The sequence below is a fragment of the Macaca fascicularis genome, chromosome 2 (assembly GCF_037993035.2).
Source record: "Macaca fascicularis isolate 582-1 chromosome 2, T2T-MFA8v1.1".
Taxonomy (NCBI): Eukaryota; Metazoa; Chordata; class Mammalia; order Primates; family Cercopithecidae; genus Macaca; species Macaca fascicularis.
Genome location: NC_088376.1, coordinates 171026430 through 171047364, shown reverse-complemented (window position 1 = coordinate 171047364; position 20935 = coordinate 171026430). Strand labels below are relative to the sequence as shown.

The following is a 20935-nucleotide window of genomic DNA, read 5'->3' as shown; positions in this document are numbered from 1 at the left end:
TGGCTCAGAGCTTCTAACATTCTGTAACTTCCTGAATGATAGGAGTGATAGGAGCATCTTTTGTTTTATATACATACATTTTGTTATAATATTTGATTGTAGTCCCTAGATCCTAACACAGAGCTTTTAAGAATGTCTTTTTGTATGTTAACAAAATGACCGGTGGCTGAAAGCCCCTAGATGACCAGAGAAACCAACCACATGCTGAGAGGATTGTAACTTTCAGGAGGGGGCTGAAGATTGAGCTTATTCACGAATGGGAAATGATTTAAAATTGAACTCTATAAAAACCCTAAATGGCAGGGTTCAAGGAGCTTCCAGGTTGGTGAGCATATCCAGTTGCTGGGAGGGTGGCATGCTCCAACTCCACAGGGACAGAAGCTCCTACTCTACAGACCCCTCTGAACCTTGCCCTAGCTACTTCTTCATCTGACTGCTCATCTGTATCCTTTATAATAAAGAAGAAATAGTAAGTAAAGTGTTTCTCTGAGTTCTGTGAGTCATTATAGCAAATTATGAAACCTGAGGGCTTTATGAGAACAGCCAATTTGCAGCCAATTTGGACAGCAGTGTGGGTAGCCTGGGGACCTACTACTTCTGATTGGGATCTGCAGTGGGGGGCGGTCTCGTGATAATGTGCCTTTAACCTTTGGGGTCTGACACGAACTCTTGGTAGCTGGTGTCAGAATTGAACTGTATCATTGGACATCCAGTTAGTGTCTGCAAAGAATTGGAGAATTGCTTGGTGTGGAGACACCCCACCCTTACCCCCACATTTGGTGACAGAAGCGTTATGGGTAGAGAAATAGTTTTCCTAGATGTACTCTCAGAGATATGAAAATCTGAATGGAAGGGAAGACTTTTAGGCAAAGAATGAAGGAATATTGTCTTGAACGGTTCAGGTCACTTATATGCACATAAATTGATGACTTGTGATTTGCTTGGCAGAAGGTAGGGCATCAAACACACCATGATGCATCTCCTACCTTTGGAAAGCTCACAGAGGCATTTGCTACTTTCAAAAAGTTCACAGTTCAGTGCTAGAGAGAAGGTGTGAGCTGAACTTCTTGCTTAAGTGATTATCTTGTGATGACAGAAGAAAGACATCTAAATTGCCCAGGGATGGCATCCAGAGAAGGGTTCGTGAACTGGTTCCTGAACATTCATCTGATACATCTTGAGACTGCTCATTATGTGTTGGGTCCTGGGGTAGGCATGGGAGCAGAGTGGTGAGCGAGATACGATCTCTGTCCTTGAGGAAACTGGTGGGGAAGTCAATGGGCCGTTAAGATAAACACGCACAACCTCAGCCCAGAACAAAGCAGCTTATTTGCCGTCGTTTCTCTGCTGTTCCCCAGCTGACACATTTGCACTGTCCTAGCATGTTTATAAAAGTTTTAGAACATCCTTGTGCAGATGTAGTTTGTTGGTTTATAAAAATCGGAGAAGGCCACTTCATGGAAACAGATCAGTAGAAGCAAATGGAGACTGGTATGGACCAGTAAGAATTTTTCAATAGAAAACAGGTTAGTTTTGATACATGAAATCTGGGCACGGAGGGTGGCCTTGAGAAAGGAGGTAGACAGAGACAGGTAAACAGGGAGACTACGGAGGATCTTATACATTAGGCTGAGCTGAAGAGTTAGGTAAATGTAGTCTGATTTAATGCTAAATTAATTGATCTTTCTTGCATGATTGTTGTTCAGACTCTAGAGTACTCACTGATATGAGAAGGACATATGAGCTTCTGGAAAGAAGTCATAGCTTTCATTTGAATTTTAGAGTCCGCAACCAAAAGAAAAAAAAAAAAGAAAGAAAGAAAAAAAGAAATCCAGGAAGCACTTCCCTGATAAAAATTAAAAAACCCAAAAACCAAAAAACAACTGCTGTTTTATATGACTGGCCTAAAGGCGAGGCGATCAGTCCAGGGTCACATTACCTGAAAAAACAAATCAAGGACAGGAGTTCAAGCCTCCTGCCCCTTACCCCGTGCTGCCTCCTCCCCTCCCCAGCCTCCCTACACTTCCTGAGGCTAAAGTGACTAATGGATCTTAGAAGGCAAGCTGTTTCCTATCCTCACAGCGGTTACAACTTCTTTTTAATTCAGCCATCATTTATTTAGCATTTCCATGTGCTGGGCCTTGTGCTAAGAGGAAATATTCTCTCTCTCTTTCTCACTCTTTCTTTCTCCCTTTCTCTCCCCCTCTACCCACTTTGTCCCTCCCTTCCTTCCCTCAAATGTTTATTGAGCTTCAAAGCTAAGCCAGGCACTGCCTGCATCAGGGGCTGAGGAATCAAAATAAATTACCGTTTATTCCTTCGGAGAGCCCATAAAGGAGACAGAGAGAAATCATGATAAAGTGGGGTATACATGGACCACAGAAAAGTAACACACAAGGGCCATGAGATCCTTTTAATCTTGCTCTTAACTAGTTGCCAGAGCTGACAGAAGGAATATTCTGAGACACGGTTATTTGCTGCTGATGAAATAGATGTTGTTACCTACATTTAAAACTTCACAGGCTCTGAACCAGTTAGTATGTAGCTGCCTAAAATAAAATTATTTTAGGAGCCTCATACTGACATAGCTCAGACAATTCCTTACTGCCACACAGATGGGAAAGCCTCCCAATCTCGTTCTCTCCTATTTTACAGGTAAGACAGAAAGCAAAGATGCTTTTTACTTTGCTGGGATGTTTCGCATCACCAACATTGAGTTTCTTCCTGAATACCAACAAAAGGAGTCCAGGGAATTTCTTTCCGTGGCACGGACTGTGCAGCAAGTGGTGAGGCGATGGGGGTAGAAGGGGTTATGGGTTTGCGGGGAGGTGGGGGATGAAGCTGGAGGGGACCACAAGTGTCAGAGGTGAGCAGGGTTTAGGGAAGTAGAGGGCAGGGTAGACAAAGGAAGCTGTCAGAAGAAAACATGAAATTTAGCACATCTTGGCTATAAGATAGAATTTCTCCCCCTGCTCCCATGTTCCAATGTAAAAAAAAGAATGCCTCTCTCAGCTTCAGTTTTTCTCAACCATAAAATAAAGGAATTGGAATCAGATGACCTTTAAAATACCTTCCAGTTCTGAAGTTAGATGCATACCGATTAATTCCACTATTGTACACATTTATTTCAACCTCGATGCACTGGCAATCTCTTCACTGTAAAAAGTAACTTTCTCATTATAGAACTAATAAATATTTATTATAAAAATTAGCAAAATTCAGATGATTATGTTTTAAAAACTAACATCATCTTTAACGTCATCACCAGAGATAAAGCCCCTTTTTATTCTGAAATACAAGAATAGTGCAATACTGGACTATATATTTCAGTTTTATAAATTAACATTTTCTCTTAGCATGCTATTGCATGCTTCTATGCAAGTAAATCTGCCTTAAAAAAAATGTGAGTTACAATAGCCTCAAAGTTAGCAAATCTCCATTTATTGGATGTTTAGGCTGTTCCCAATTTTTGCTATAGATAATGAGACAGCAAAGCTGCCACATTCTTTGTGAGTATGTCCGATTACTCCTTTAGGTGGTTTCCTAAAAGCATAATTACTTGGACAAATAGAAAAGTATGTATTCATGGCTCTTGGCACATATTACCAACTAGAACGTTGCTGTCCATTTGTATTTCCATGGTACTGGAGAGGGTTGTCATAGTGATGACCTTGACACAATGACTGGCTGTGTAGAAGGAGGAAAGGTGGTGAGAGAGAGGGCACATCAAAGACAACAGTGCTCAGAGCAGCTTTTACTTACTGAATGCCTCCTATATACTGAGTACGTCACTAAACCCTTTGCCTCTAATATTTATACAGTCCTGTGTCGCTTAACAATGGAGATACTGTTGTACAAACATCATAGAGTGTGTGTACACATACATAGCTGGAGTGGCCTACTACACACCCAGGCTAGATGGTATAGCCTACTGCTCCTAAGCCACAAACCTGCATGGAATGTTACTGTACTGAACAGTGTAGCTCATTGTAACACAAATCACTAGATGATAGGAGTCGCTCAGCTCCATCATAATCTTGTGAGACTACTGTCATATATGTGGTCTGTCATTGACCAAAATGTCATGTGGCATAAGACTGTATACCAATTATGTCTCAAATTATCCCAAGGAGGTGGGTGTTTTGATTACCACTTTATAGGTAAAATAAATAAAAAAATAAACAAACAAACAAACAAAACCACTGTCTAAACAGGTTTAGGCAACATGTTCTGTGTTGCACAGTGAATTTAAATTTCACAGCTCATATTACTTCCACTACACTTCATAATTTCTAAGGGTTAAAAAAGTTTTTTTTTTAATCTTGGGCAATTATGTAGTGGTTTTCAAATTATGTAGGAAGGAGAATACCAGAGAAAATGACTTGGGAGAAGAGAGTGAGTTTGGTTTTAGAAATGCTGGGTGAGGGCCAAGAAGTAAATCAATTGGAATATAGCTCTCCTTTGAGATCCAATTATGAAGTTTTAAAAGGGCTGGGGCCCTTCCCTAGAGTTTGTTCTGAAGGAGGCTGGTAGATCTGGCTGTGGATACCACTCGCCCCCTAGTGGCCAATATGAGAATGTGTCCTTAAGAATATAGTCAACGCTGCTGCCCTGATAGAAAAGACGTTGGGTCCTTAAGAATATAGTCAACGCTGCTGCCCTGATAGAAAAGACGTTGAGTCAGATACTGCGGTATGAAAATGTGCTTAAATGAGTTTATTTGTTAACTGTGGAGAAAATTAACCTTTGGAGTGAGGAGAATACAGAATTTAAGTTTGAGTTTAAAGAGAGCAATAAGTGACTGAGGGTCACTGATTTTTCACAGATAGCAGAATAAAGGAGGTCACCCAAGATTGTTGCAGGAAGAATTTATTTGAATTCAAGAAATAATGTCTGGGTGTGGAGTTAGGGGCCTTTATTTTGAGGCTTGCACTTCTTCTTGCTGGCTGTCAGAGCTTGGGCCTACAACATTTAAGATACTGTAAAAGGAAGTCAAGTATGAAATACTTCAGATACCTCAACTATTCTTTTTCAGATAAACCTGGTGTATACAACATCTGCCTTCTCCAAATTTTATGAGCAGTCTGTTGTTGCAGATGTCAGGTAATGCATGTCCCTCGTTTTGGGATTTCTGTGTTCATTGTTCTAAATTCCATTCAAGGCTATGAAAAGGCTGAGATTCCACCATTCCTAAGTAGCTTCTTGGGGGTGGTTGGGGATTCATACTGTATTAACACAACTAGTGACTCAACTCACTGTCCTGCTTTCATGCTGTGTTTTTGCTCTTTATCTACCAAATCCCGACCTTCTCCCCATAGCTAGAATCCTGAACCCCTATAGCAATGCTGCTGTGCAAAATGGCCATAAACTTGTCTAACATATTGGGTGGAGGCAAAAATAAAGCACAGACTATGATTTCTTAATGTTCAGTGAAAAACTGGTCAATAGAGATCTTCTGAGAAAAAAGGGGATTCATGGTCAAATAATTTTTAGAAAAAATTGTGCACCATATATTGTATCCCACCCCACCCACTCCCAATATATCTGCAGAGATTCACAATCCACAATCCACTTTGACATATTAAAGCACTGAGAAGCCTTGGAGTAAAGCAACTTGATTAGTTTCCTTAACCTTCCATTTCTCAAGTCATTTACTGCAGAACGCCATGTTATGTTCCTTTCATAAAACATGGCAGTATTCATGCTATTAGGAGCTCAGGCTCTGGGGGCAGACTGGAAACCAAATTGGGCTTAATTACTGGATCTGCTACTAGCTATGTGACTTGGAGTTGTATTTGGCCTCAGTTTTCTCACCTATAAAATTGGAATAATAATAGGACCTTCTCATAAGATTAAATGGGATAAAGCAGATTTAGCACAGTCCCCGGACATGGCAGAGTATCAAACATTGTAATGGTTTTAATTTTTTTTTTTTTTTTTGAGACAGTCTCACTCTGCTGCCCAGGCCGGAGTACAATGGCATGAACTCAGCTCACTGCAACCTCCGCCTCCCGGGTTCAAACAATTCTTCCAGCTCAGCCTCCCAAGTAGCTGTGATTACAGGCACCCGCCACAATGCCTGGCTAATGTTTGTAGTTTTAGTAGAGACGGGGTTTCACCATGTTAGTCAGGCTGGTCTCAAACTCCTGACCTCAGGTAATCTGCCTGCCTCGGCCTCCCACAGTGCTGGGATTACAGGCGTGAGCCACCGCGCCTGGCCACGGTTTTAAATTTTAATGGCAGTGAATACTGATTGATATCCATTAGAAATAGCATATTCTCCATGGAGATGCAACTATACAGTAATGGTTTTAGATTAGAATCCAACACAATAGTCTGAATACATTTAACATGATGCTGTCCTTCACCAATCTTCATAACAGAAGTCAATGACTACCTAAAGTAGGGAGCTAGCTTCAGTTGAAGGATGTGCTCACTGGCCTTACCTTGAAGCTATCAGTTGGGTACTGCTTCTCTGTAAAGTCTTGTGAGGTCCCTGACGAGCTCTCTTTTTTCGTTATAGCAGCAACAACAAAGGTGGCCTCCTTGTCCACTTTTGGATTGTGTTCGTCATGCCACGAGCCAAAGGCCACATCTTCTGTGAAGACTGTGTGGCCGCCATCTTGAAGGACTCCATCCAGACAAGCATCATAAACCGGACCTCTGTGGGGAGCTTGCAGGGTCTGGCTGTGGACATGGACTCTGTGATACTAAATGGTGATTGTTGGGTAATTCTCCTTTAGCATTCCTTCCTGCAGCACTCCGGAAACTTGCCATGATTACAGTCAACATTGTAATGAAGCATTACAATGTGGGATTATCCCACAATCCCAGGAGCGCAGGATTAACTAAAGACATTGGAGCTATGTTACTAAAGTAAAAATACAGCGATTGAACAATAGATTTGGGGAAAATATTCATATGAAATTGAATGTATTACTGTGTACCTCTACCTACCTTTATTCAGTTCATGCATCGTCAAACTAAGTCCCCAAAGAACAAAGACCTAGACAAGGAAGAATTTTGCTGAGGTTTATCTTGTTACTTTATTTGCCCAGACAGACTGTCCCTTTACTGTGTAATGCTGTCCAACACTCCAAAACAGCTTGCTTCATAGCCTCAAATGCAAATTTCATTGTTTGCCTTGATAGTAAAATGGCTTAATGATTGCATAACTCAAAACTTATGCAATTTTCTGTTTTGATTTAAATTTTATATATAAAATACATATATGAACATATGTTATAAATTTATAAATTTCTGTGTATTTAAAAATATATAAGTATCTATATTATATACACACACACATACACTAGGCATATGGTAGGTAGCTGACAAATATTTGTTAAATAAATGAAAAATCTCATAGAAAATTCTGTATCCCATGTATTATTTCATATATAGGACTAATATCATATTTGTTTGGTTGCTTTTTTACCTTTGAAAATATTTGAAACTTGCAACTACAATTTCAAGGATACAAAGGTAAAGAGAATAGTACAGTGAACTCTAATACACCCATTACTCAGCTTCGACAACTATCAACTCACTCTCAACTATTCTATTTGATCTCTAAACACCTAAACAACTACCTCATCCTCACAGGATTATTTTAAAGTAAATCCCAGATGCATTTGATTGCTTTTAAAGAAGGACTGAAAATAATTTTTACGAAGTAAAATTCTAACAAAATGAAATGATGGGATTCAGTCTCTTGTCTATATGCTTTTTCAATGCAGCTGGGCTTCGGTCGGATTACTCGTCAACCATAGGATCTGGTAAATTCTTTCATGTGGTTCCCCCTCCTCCCATGTTAATATTGTTTTTGGCTGTAATTTTCATTTTCTAATTGATGGTATTTGTTAGTGCTCTTTTAATTGCAAGTGACAGAAATGCATTCAAACTGGCTTAAGCACAAAAGAAACTTGACTGGCTCATGTAAGTGGGACATACATGGAATGTGCTGGCATTAGTCATGGTTGAGTCTAGGATCTAAAATAAAATATCATCAGAACTCTGCATCTCTGCCTACTTCTATAGAGACTTCGTTATCAAATTGTGCTCTTTCACTGTGGTTGTAACAAGGACCACCAAGTAGATCCAAACTTAAAATTTATCATTTTCTCAACCATGGTGAAACCACCTCCACGTATTTCCTGACTGCTCTTGCAGAAGTCCTGGGGCTGACTCTCACTGTCTGGATTGACTGACATGCCTATTCTTGAAATGACTTCTTTGACTCTGATTGGCCAGCCTGGGTTATGTGCCCACCTCTGAAGCTAGGGGTGAGTTTAACCCCAACCAAACTATATAGACAGAGTGTGGGTAGTTTCTAAAGCCAAAATGCAGGGCTGTTACCCGAAGGCAGGGAAGTGAACCTAGGCTGGCAAAGGCAGCATATGTCCTTCACATGACCTCTTTTGCTCTTTACTTTTCTATAAAGATTTCTTTTTTTAGAAAAATCATTTCTAAAATAAAGAAAAGAAAGGAAAATGGTGCTGTCTCCACAGACAAAGGCTGCTCTCAGTACTTCTATGCAGAGCGTCTGTCTCTCCACTACCCGCTGGAGATTTCTGCAACCTCAGGGAGGCTGATGTGCCACTTCAAGCTGGTGGCCATAGTGGGCTACCTGATTCGTCTCTCAATCAAGTCCATCCAAATCGAAGCCGACAACTGTGTCACTGACTCCCTGACCATTTATGACTCCCTTTTGCCCATCCGGAGCAGCATCTTGTACAGGTACGATGCAGGTACTCCTCTTGGCAGGTAAAAAGATTTTTTACAACCTCTGTTTTACAGTATCTGTGTTCCCCCTGGATTTTTTTAAAAACAGTTTTTGTGTGCACACATGAGGTCAATGACTGACCCATGCCCTATTTAGTATCCATTATACTTTAGTACCCTCGCCAGAGCCTATCAGACTCAATGTTTGTTTTCCACTTGTAGCAAATACTGTCAAAGTCAGTACAGCAAGAACTTCAGCCAATATACCTGAAATATAACAGATACTTTGTTTAATTTTAATTTATTGAAATAAAAATGAAGTCTACTGTTTCAACAGTGTAAGAATAAATATCCTATGATGATTGCATCACATTAGTAAACAATTAAATTCTTTTCTCATTACAAAGATAACACATGTTTATTGTAGAAAATTAGGTCAGAGGAAACAGTATCAATTATTTTACAATCTCCTTATTCAGAACAAATTTCTGTTATATTTTAGCATAAATCCTTTCATTCATGTATATGTAATAGCACACACATATACATACCCTAGTATTTTTTACTTAATAGTAGATATTTATTTATGGGTGCTTAATATTTGGTAAACTAATAATGAATTAGGCTTTATTAAGAAAGTATTTGTTACTCACTGTGCTAAAAAGGTACATAAATCATCCTATTATTTTTAACCATGTCTGTGGATGTACGTAACGATGCTTTATGTGTGTATGTAGGTATTTATATTTTGGTGATGAATGTACATGTTAAAAATTCAAACACTATGTAAGAATATGCAGTGAAAAGTAAGTTTGCCACTGATGCCCATTCCTCCATCATTATCGGCTTCTTTTCATCCTTTCAGACATATTTACATATCTCATTTAATCCTCAACACAATGCTATGAGGAGCATACTATTATTATTACTACTGAGGCAGGAGAATAGGATCTGGAGGCAGGGAACTTAAGGCCAATTAGTGCTGACTTCCTAAAGCTGATTCAAGGGGAAACAACAAGATCTGGGGGCAGGGAACCTAAGCCCAATTAATGTAAATTTCCTAAAGCTAAACCAAAGAAAAGCCCCATCACCCTACAACCTCCCGCTTCCACCACTTCTCAGGTGGAAAGGGAAAGCACCCTGATTGGCCTCAGGCTAAACCCGGGCCATCCCTTCAGCTGCATACTGCACCAATTTACCTCGACCTTTAATTAGCCATGGACCAAATCCTTCATCCAGATAAGGCGTAGCTGATAGGGACCTCACAAGGAGTACTTAAAACCCCAAATACTTTGTAACTGGGCCCTTGAACAGCTTGCTCTGGTCCACTCCCACCCTGTGGAGAGCTTTAATAAATCCCTGCTTTCCTTTCTCATTTCTGTTTCATTCCTTTGTTGCTTTGTGCATTTTTGCTCAATTCTTTGTTTAAAATGCCAAGTACCTGGACAACTCACATGGCCTTCGTTCTGGTAACACTACCATTGCATAGAAGAGAAACTGGTGCTTACAAAGATTTAAGCCTGGCATCTTTCATCCATTTACATGATGGAGCTGACTTTTGAATCCAGTTTTCCTTAGGGCAGAGTCCAGGACCTTAGCCATTCGATACACTACTTTTATACCGTATTTGTGCTCAAGGAGCAGCCAGTGACAGGCATCCCAGAAAATTCTCTGGTAGGGGTTCCTACACAAAAATGTATCTACCTTTTCCAGCTCTGTAGTGCTCTGTGGCTACTAATGGATGAGGTTCTGGTTGGGAGAGAGTCCCAAGCACTGAGTGGATGGATTGAACGGATGGCCCAGGAAACCTGTGGAATCATTTTGAATGGAGACCCATTTCTCGAACAGGAGACCCATTTCTCAAATAATGTATTGTTCATGTACTTTTGTTTTATTATCTGCTTTCAGAATTTGTGAACCCACAAGAATATTAATGTCATTTGTTTCCACAAATAATCTCATGTTGGTGACATTTAAGGCTCCTCATATACAGAGGCTCTCAGGAATCTGGGCATATTTTGAGGTCATTCCAGAACAAAGTAAGTCTTCCCCAGTTATGCAGAAGTCACTTTTAGAAATATTTGTTATGATAGCCTATTCTTATCTTTCTGGAGGCTGTGTTATAATATTCATTTTATTAGTCTGGGACTCTGAACAAGGGTCCAGTCAGAAGAGAGAGACCATATTAGTTATTTGGACAGAATGAATTCTGTAAGAACTATTAACTTAGTATAAAGGTGTTAATAAGGTTACTCAAAAGGTGAATAGGACAAGAAGAGAAATGTCAGGTACCATGGATGTAACATGTGCAGAAAGTAACTGTCATCCCTAGGGCTGGGCGAACAAAGGAAAGAGGTTGGGATTATCTCAGTTTAGAGCATAGAAGAGAGAATATGAGGGATGGAACTCAGGCCTCTGAGGAGGGATTGCTGTTCAGCTGTTGCTGGTGTCTCTGAGTTCAGAACTATGTTTTTAAAGAAAGTAATAGCATCTTGCAGATCTGCAGCCAAAACATATGATTTGAAAACAAACATAGAATTTCAGAACAAGCATTTTAGCTATACATCTGTAGGGTGGTATTTCTTTCTTCTGAAAAAACAAACAAACAAACAAACAAAAAAACAAAAAACAAAAAAAAAGCACAAAGTTTAAGAAATGTATAAAGCTTGTCGATCAAGGAAGTGTGCATTAGTAATTAAATGAATGTATGAAGTGTATGTTTCCATAATCTCACAGCTGTGAATCATTGTGTGTCACTGGGTATCTTTTTCAGAGTGTGAAAACACAGTGTTGGTCAAAGAAATCACTGGCTTTGAAGGGAAAATTTCAAGCCCATATTACCCGAGCTACTATCCTCCAAAATGCAAGTGTACCTGGAAATTTCAGGTAGCCTAGTTCTACCAGTGTCTTAGAAAAATATGACTGCTCTATTTTTAATAACATGAATTTCATTACATTTATTTTTAATTACAAAAGAATATTGCTTAATTTTATAAAATTTCAGTATTATTGAAACATATTATTTAGAAAGCAACACTTTTCTGTAATTTCAACTCTCTGCCCACAAATGAACTACTCTTAGCAGACCGGAGCTTGTTTCTTAAATTTGTTTGTGTTGAAAATGCAAAGGCATTGTTGAAGGTTCAAACAATTATTTTATTATGATAGAGCACATTCATCCATTTTTAATTACTTCATCACTAGCATTGTAATAGGAATAATAATAAAGTAATACATTGGATTAGTCAATACAGTTAGCCCTCTGTATCTGCAGGTTTGGCATCTGTGGATTAAACCAATCACAGATCAAAAAATTTTACAAACACAAACAATAAAATACAACAATAAAAAATAATATAAATAAAAAACAATACAACATAACTATTTACATATAATATAATTGTATTAGGTATTATAAGTAATCTAGAGATGATTTAAAGTATAGGAGAGGATGTGCATAGATTACACGCAAATACTACACAATTTTACATAAAATACTTCAGTATCTGAGAATTTTGGTATCTGTGGGGTTCCTGTAACCAATCCTCCACAGATAGCAAGGGACAACTGTATTATATTTCAGTTGTATAAGCAAACCAGAGTGCAAATGTATACGAAATATCTATCTATCTATCTATCTATCTATCTATTATCTATCATCTATCTATCTATCTATATCTATCTATCATCTATCTATATCTATATATCTATGTATGTATGTATCTATCTATCTATCTATCTATCTGTCTCTGTTATCTATCTATCTCTCCCTCTGGTGCTAGATAAGGCATTTATGCTTTTTTCTTAAAAAAAAAAAAAAAACCTTAGTAAACTGTTTTTTTCTTTCTCCACCTGTAATATCACATGGAGACAGGGCAAAGTATCACTTTTGTTCATTCAGGATATACATATAAACTCATTGTTGTGTGGCATAGCAATTAGATAAATTAGATGTAAACGGCAAGCAGTATGTTGTTTGCATTTATTCAATATATTATTGAACGACTACTATGGGCCAGGCACTCAGGCATGATTCCGGACACGGGGGATCCATGAAATCAGACACACACGCACAGCAGCAGCCCTGCTCTCATGGAGCTTACCTTCCAGTAGGGGAAGGCAAGTGATAAACAAACAAGTTAAATATGCATAATCTGTCTCATAATGATAAAATGCTATGGAGAAAAATAAAGCAGGGAAGGGGGCTCTATAGCTTGAGTTGGGGGTGGGAGGTGTGAAGGATAACAAGTTAGGTGTTTGTTATCTTAAATAGGATGGTCAGGGAAAGTCTTGCTGATAAGGGGACATTTGCACATAAACCTAAAAGATGAGGGTACTAACCTTGTAAATACCAGGATAAGAATGTTGCAGGCAAAGGGAACAGCTAGGCCAGGGACTCTGAGGCAGGAGGGTGCTTAATGCATATATATTTTTTTGTGCATAGTCATAATAGTTAAAATAATTTCATTACTCTACTCAAACCTGTAAGTTGGTGTCAATACCCTGATGGCATGTATCCTTAAATTAAAAAAAAAAAAAATCATTATTACAAATATTTCCAAAGTGGTTAAGAGATAAAGGTGCTGGACCCTTGCTCACTGCCAGATTCTCAAGGCTTCAGGGCAGCAGAAATGCAGGGCCTCAGATGAGCAGTGAGTCTGAGGAGGAGAGGAAAAGAGGCGATGAAAAAACGGGTTAGGGAAGGAAAAGGGAAAGGAAACAAATCTCCATTTCTTCAGTCTCTCCACAAAGCAGATTTACCTTCTGGAGTTCGTGTGATAGCAGAAGACAGTGCCGTTCTCAAAAGCTCTGTCAAATGTTTGAAATTCCTTTGAGATAAAATAAAGGTTGACTTCTTAATAATCTGTGGCCTTATAATGAAAAATTTAAAACTTTGTTGGGACTTTTAGTCAGGGTGTGAATAAGAATATTGGATCATTTAGTGTTTTGCTAGGGGTTGGGGGTGAGAAATGCTGAAGAAAAAAAAAAAAAAGGCTTTGTAAGGAAAAGGCCATCCCAGTGGGCAAGTGAGGAGTGGGAGAAAGGAGGCGGGAAACACCAGGACCAACGTGTTAGCCGTGGTCATCTCAGAGAGCAAGTTTGTTCTCCTCAGTGTGCAGGTTAAATAAAGCTGTTCCTTTTCAGAAAGCTTTGAAAACATGAGAGCATGTTACTGTGAATGGAAATCAGTGTAAAACATATTGACTTTTTTCACCTGTGAAATAGCTTTGAATTTATTAAAAAATAACTAAGAGCTAGATGACTTAAGTAACAAAAATATTGACTCATCATGATAAAAGTTTTTTACACAAAAGTTAGTTTATATTCTCAATCCATCTTTGTGTCTGGTTCCATTTTGAAATTTGCTGAAGAGCAATCAACTCCCTTTGCAAACTCACTTTCAGCTGAGTTTTAAGGTCTTATTTATCTGAGAAGGATTAACTCCTGCTACAGCTTAAAGTCCATCTGATTCTTCTCTCAAGCTCTCTTGTCCATTCAACAATGCTTATTAAATGTGTGCCACGTGGCAGGCTCTATATGGGGATGCCTAGTAGCAAGATAAAGTCCTTGTTCTCATGGAGTTTACAGACTGCAGGGGAATATGGAACAAATAAGTATAACCAAAAAAGGGTGTTGAGTTTATATTATGTTGTCTGTATTTGTTTAGCACTTCAGTGTTTTTGGCAACATATTTTTATTTGCCCTTCAAAACACACCTCTAATATAGAAGATATATTCTTAGCACATTTTATAGGTATGGAAAAAGAGATGGGTCAAATCATTTGCTAGGGATCACTCAAACAGAAAGTGACCCAGGTAGGACTAGAAGGAATCATGCCTTCTCCATAAATAAATTCAGCCCCTTCTCCTTGTCTGGGTTTCTGAAGATGTTCTGCTTCCCTACATTTCTTAACAATCACTTAGCTGAACATTTACCTCCTCCCTTCTTTTTGTATTCCAACACATTTTCTTATAGAATCTTAGAAAAGGAAAATGGAGCAGTGCTTTGAATTGTTTTTATCACAAAAGTCATCAGCACAGCACCATCCAATTTAGGTCCACCAGGCAGAAGCACGGATTTTTATGGGCCATGTAAGTCACCTCCTTATATCACTTAGGAAATGCACAAGATTCCCCAGAAGGGAGCCCCGCTCCCTGCTTCTGTGAAGGAAATATGCAATCAGTTTTACCACAGAAATTTTCACTGCCCATCTGAGGTGGGCTCTTGGGTTGTGTACACACGATCCCTGGCAAATTAGGGGTGGCTGAAAGATATGGCCTCTTGCATCCTATCACCATCACTGACCAGAGAAATATTTAAATATTACAGGTCCAGTTCCCAACGCAAAGGCAGAGGATAGGGAACAGAAACAGAGAACACAGAACATATAATAGTGGACTTATTTTTTGTTCACTTGTTGAAATAGCCTGCAATGCATTGTGAAACTAAATGTCACCCCTCTGTTTGTCAAGGAGGTTAATGTAAGTAATGCCTCTTGGCCAATCTGTATGCAAATGTAGAATTGTGTGCAATTCTGTATTAGTGGAATCAGTGTGCAAGGGAACTCATTTCTTTTCACTATGGAGGAACTCTGTGGATTGGAAGGTAGTGTTGCATATAAATCCATTTTTATTTTGAAGCTTTGGAATACAGTGAAAATGCCTAACTGAGCTTCTTGTAGAAGACTGCACTGGAAGATGTTCTTACATTATAAGATTTACATTAGTTACTTAACATATTTATTATCTCTCAGTTTGCATATTTTTTATGTGAAGAAATAACCAGATGAGAAGACTTAAAAAAATTGATATGTGTTCTCATGAGCCCTGGGTTTTCGGTAAACATAAGACCATCCCTTTCTGATTGAGCCCCCCATGTTGGTATCCAAGCAGCCTGTTACACTGGGAAAAGGGTGACCTTCAGAGACATGCAGGGCTGGTTTGAATCTGTGGGCTCCATTTTTTAACCTTGGGAAAGTTACTTATCTTGGTTAGTCTTGGTTTTTTCTTCTGTGCAATGGGATTCACACTACCTGCATAACAGGGTTGTTGTGATGTTTAAGTGAGAAACATAAAGTACCTGATTCATTCTCCCTCAAAGGTAGGTGGCGAGGGATGGTTTACTCTATTCAAATGCTCATGGGAAACCAGCAAACACTTGCATGTGCGCGCGCACACACACACACACACACACAGACAGAGCATAACATATAATACGATGACATAACTAAAACCAACGTCTTTCAGAGCAATACAAGTAATGGGTGAAATTCACCTAAAGAAAAAGACAATAAGATTGAATTGCAAAGTATTACCTAAAACTGAACTTTATGTTATTTTCAAAAGACAAAATGAACTAAAAAGCAACTCAATAAGGCTGAACAAAAAGGATGGGCAATGTATCAGGCAATTATAAACAACAAAATGCAGAGTTTACAATCTTAGTACCAGGCAACACTGAAATCAGGGCAATGACATCCCTGATTTGCAAGTACGAGACAAAAAGCAATCTCTAACAATAAAGACAATGATCCATAAGATCTAATTACGTCAATTGTTTATGCAGCAAATGAAACAGCATTAATACTCATAAATCAAAAACAAGTGGAAATACAAAGAGAGAAGTGGGCAATGCCAGCTAGGCACAGTGGCTCACGCCTGTAATCCCAACACTTTTGGAGGCTGAGGCGGGTGGATCACTTGAGCCCAGGAGTTTGAGACCAGCCTGGGCAATGTGGTGAAACTCTGTCTCTATAAAGATTATTTTATAAAAAAAAAAGTAAAAAAAAATAAGCAAAGAAGTGGGCAATGCTTAAATAAGGAATTTTAAGTCTCTTCATTCATGACAGAGATAGTGGAGGACAATAAATCAGGCAAAGCAGGATATTAAATACTGAATATCATGCACATGAGTTTCATATTATATATATGCAGACTACTCCTTTTTTTTTAAAGTGACCATGAAGCATTCATAAATTTGATCACAAAATTAAAAAAATTTAAAGCACTATAAATGATACTCTTATTCAACTGAGATAGAGTTAGAATGCTTGAAAATGGATGAACCCAAATTTGACTCTCTTAAATGTAAAAATTCCTTAAATAATTCCTGGGTCAAAGTGAAAATCAGAACTAAAACTTTGTCATATCAGACATAATACAGATGTATACCACAAAATGCAACAAAAAAGTCAGTTGCATAGTGTGTGTGTGTGTGTGTGTGTGTGTGTATGGAGTGGTGTGGTGCGTGCGCGCGCGCGCACACACACACGTTTGCTCATACACGAAGGCAGCTTTCTCTTTTAATGTCTTCCGAGAAGATCTAGGGGTGACTCACTAAGAGCCTTCAGAAATACTGAATTTAATATGAAGAGGAGGCTGATTCATTTCTCCTTTGTCTAAAGAATCTGAATGATGCTTTAAATCAACTGTGTCATATGTACATCAAAAGAGGAAGGTGTTTACACTCATTAACAAGTGGGTGTTTTAAAAGTTAAGTTCACACTAACAGGGAGAAACTGAAACCCAGAGATGCTGTAACAGGGAGAAACTGAAACCCAGAGATGCTGATATGTCTCAAGTCACCCCGCTCCACTTAGGACCCAGCATCTGCTCCCCGAATACATGGCTGCCTGCTTCCTTCTTCAGAACGCTCTCCTCCTTATCCTGCTTTGTTCGGGAGAACTGGTTTATCCCACTAAGGGCCACAGGGTGCAAGGAGTAGAATGGCCTTAAAACAACAAGCCAAGGGAATAAGTAAATATGTCCTTTGATTGAAGCATTTTTTCTGACTTAATGTTTGTTTTCACAGACTTCTCTATCAACTCTTGGCATCGCACTGAAATTCTATAACTATTCAATAACCAAGAAGAGTATGAAAGGCTGTGAGCATGGATGGTGGGAAATTAATGAGCACATGTAAGTGATTTTCATATGTGAGGCATCTGACGAAAGGTTCATAGCTGTGTGTTCCTTGTTCTTAAAGAGTTTGTGCTTTACCATTTACAGTTAGCGAAACTGAGGGATATAGGAGTTATGTAACTTGCTCAAGGTCATGCAGCTCATGAGTGATCGAGGCAAGATTCAAACTCATGTCTTAGGGCTCCTGCCCCACCACTGCTCTCTGCTGCTGGGCTATAGATACGTATATTCCACACTTCACACAAGTATTTGGCAGATGAATTTTTCAAATCCTGGATCCATGGGGGAATATAATAAATTGGGGTTCTGCTGGAAAAAAATGTTGGAGACCATTGACCAATTCTGTGTGGTAGGAGAGTCTCAGTTGGCCTGGCTAGATCCTGAGGCTGGGAAATGGGTTGAAGCTAATCGGAAATCTAGGAGCTTAAGGTTAGAACCAATCTACTTGGCTCTAGAACCAATATACTAGGTGCTCACTCTCACTCTTAATTTGTCCCTTAATTGTTGTTGTTGATTTGCTTATAAACCTGTAACAGATTAAATAGGCACTGAATTAAATAGTTTTGTTTTTTTGTTTTGCTTTTTTATTTTTGCTTTTTTGAGACAGAGTTTTGCTCTGTCACCCAGGCTGGAGTGCTGTGGTGCGATCTTGGCTCACTGCAACCTCTGTTTCCTGGTTTCAAGCAATTCTGCTGCCTCAGCCTCCCAAGTAGCTGGGACTATAGGCATGTACCACCATACCTGGCTAATTTTTGTAGTGTTAGTAGAGATGGAGTTTTGTCATGTTGGCCAGGCTGGTGTCAAACTCCTACCTCAAGTGATCCACCTTCCCTAGCCTCCCAAAGTTCCAGGATTCCAGGCATGAGCCACCACACTCGGCCCCTGAATAGGTTTTCAAAAATACAGCATGCCCTGTCTTGACCACGGAATAGCTTCTCAGTTCACTTTCAGAAAATTCTGTGAAGTTAAAGGATTTGCCTGCTACTTCTTTGTTCATTGTTATTCTATGAGTGAAACCTTCCCTTTCTAAGTGCTTTTTCAGAAAAAATTTCTTTCAATCCCTTCGGACAGACTACTTTCAAAATAACTGGTCCTGTCTTCATTAGAATAGGGCTTATCAAATTTAAGGACATTCTTGGATTCATATTAAAATACAGACCGTATTATTTTGGGGAGTGTAATTAAATCGAGGCTCTATTTTGTGGGAGTCAGAAGACCCGGGTTCAAGTTCCAGCTCTATCATTTAGTAGCTACATTAACTAGGGCAAATTATTTAACTTCTTTGAGTTTTAGTTGGTGAAATGAGGTAATGATTCTTAATAAGTTTTTTCTTGTTTGTTATTTGGTTAGAATTTACGAAATCATGTATACCACAAAGCAAAAAATACTAGCTATTATTAATATGAATAATAAGATTGTTTTTGAAATGACACTTGTTGGATAAATACTATAGAACGTGCCCCCAAGGCTTTAAAGATACTGCATTTTGGTATTTAAATAAAATACAGATCCAGAAAACAAATCTTTATAAATCTTTTGTGAAGGTGTAAGCCTATGACAGAGCTGTGCTTTGAAAATGAGGGACTATTTTATCCCTAAATCACAACGACTACCCGGGATGTGTTTATTGCTGCCTAAGTAGGAGCAGGATCTGCTCCCAAGCCATACCAGGAAAGCTCTCTGAGCCCCATCCTTTCTTAAAGGGCCAGTTCTTCACTAGGCTTGTGGGCTGGCTGAAATCCTATCAGATTCATTTGATGCTTCCTTACCCTCAGGATTTAAAATGCCAGCCCTTCACATTATCAGTACTTTTCATCTAAAAAGGAAAAGCTCTAGTTGTGCTAACTAGACACCTTGCTGAACAGTTAGCCTAAGAAAATGGAGGCTGTAATGGGGAAGGAGGAAAAAGTCATCCTGACTGGAAGAAGCCTAATGATCTCCTCTAGCCAGCCTGGGGGTGAGGTGTGAATGCTCGGGCTGCTGGACTGCTGTATATGAACCCCGAAGAAATGGATAGCCTTTTTACCAAGATTTAGCATGGCAGAACTGCTTTGGTGTGCTAGAGTTTAGCATCAGACCAATTAGCATCCAAATCTTGGTTCTACTTACTTGTTATTTGAACTTCAGCAAGTTATTTCACGTCTTTATGTCTTAGTTTCCTCACTTATCATGTGTCTGTCTAGATAAACTGACTCTTGCTGGCTTTCTCCAGTTTCTCAGTTTCAAAACGTTCGTTTCATAAGCCACCATTATTCCTCATTGCCTACTCCTCCCTTTTAAACTCCAGCCCAAGCGTGTGATCTCTTTCCTCTTGATTCCCCTTAACATGCCTAGCAAGGCTCATCTTTGCAAGGAAACTCTACTAAATGTTAATGGTGAACGCAAAGAAAATCACTATGAGATTCAGATAACATAATCAGCATGTTTTTAAGAGCACAGGATTCTGATCTCAAGATGGCCAACTCTGACTCCAAAAGTTTGGCATGGCTTAGCTTTCAGGTGCCTCTCAGACCCTGGCTCCCAGTTAGCCAGAAGGACATCTGCACTTGCCATCTCTTCCTCATACCTCAGGAGTTGTCTAATAGCTTATCAGTTCCTGTACTTCAGCCAATTGCGAAAGACTCTTCCTGAGAAACACGTGAATGCTTTCCTCCTTTAATCCTTAAAATCATAGGCTATCTGTGCTCCTGAATGCCAGTGTCTGATCCGTGGAACATTCCTGTTTCCCAAGTGCTTTAGGGGCCTAGAGTGATAGGCATTACAGGTTCCAGTGGAGGTCGTTACCCCCAAGCCTTGTGTCTGCTGTCTCCCATCAAGATCTTGCGGGTTTCTCTGTGGGAAGAGCCTCATCTACACAGGGCGGTGGACTAACTTAGGGGCCTGCAATATAATAATACTGCATGCTTCACTAACCACAGTGCTAATGTACTGAGAATTATTAACAGGAGGGACATTTTCTCAAAAGGATACTGGGGGGCATTAGGTGATGAGAGGTAATTAAAAATAATCAAGGTAGGGAAATATTGGAGACAGACATTAATTCTTTGAAATTTTGCCAAGGACAAGCCCTTATGTGCATGTCAGATTTCAATTTACATTGAAATAATGTTGTCTTTTGCTTTTAGTCTTGCTGGAATTCTTTGCATATTTTCAACCTGAACGAATGGACTCCACCTTGTTTGGCAGAGAGGCTTGTGGACAAAAGCAGGCAATTCTTATGTTACACAGGTTTTCACATTGTAAAAGGAAAGAAAACAGAGAGAATTAAATCTATATTTCTTTGGATCAT

General features: G+C 39.1%; 1 protein-coding gene across 1 annotated transcript in view; it reads left to right on the top strand.

Moving 5' to 3' along the window:
• TMPRSS7 (transmembrane serine protease 7) overlaps nucleotides 1-20935 on the top strand; it is a 41156-nt gene that overhangs the window by 1209 nt on the left and 19012 nt on the right. The window contains exons 2-9 of the mRNA XM_045385419.3: nucleotides 2656-2786; nucleotides 5036-5103; nucleotides 6524-6717; nucleotides 7740-7778; nucleotides 8511-8739; nucleotides 10633-10763; nucleotides 11498-11610; nucleotides 17537-17643. Of these exons, the coding sequence (XP_045241354.2) occupies nucleotides 2694-2786; nucleotides 5036-5103; nucleotides 6524-6717; nucleotides 7740-7778; nucleotides 8511-8739; nucleotides 10633-10763; nucleotides 11498-11610; nucleotides 17537-17643 (974 nt within the window). The 5' untranslated portion in view covers nucleotides 2656-2693. The remainder of the gene's footprint in view (nucleotides 1-2655; nucleotides 2787-5035; nucleotides 5104-6523; nucleotides 6718-7739; nucleotides 7779-8510; nucleotides 8740-10632; nucleotides 10764-11497; nucleotides 11611-17536; nucleotides 17644-20935) is intronic.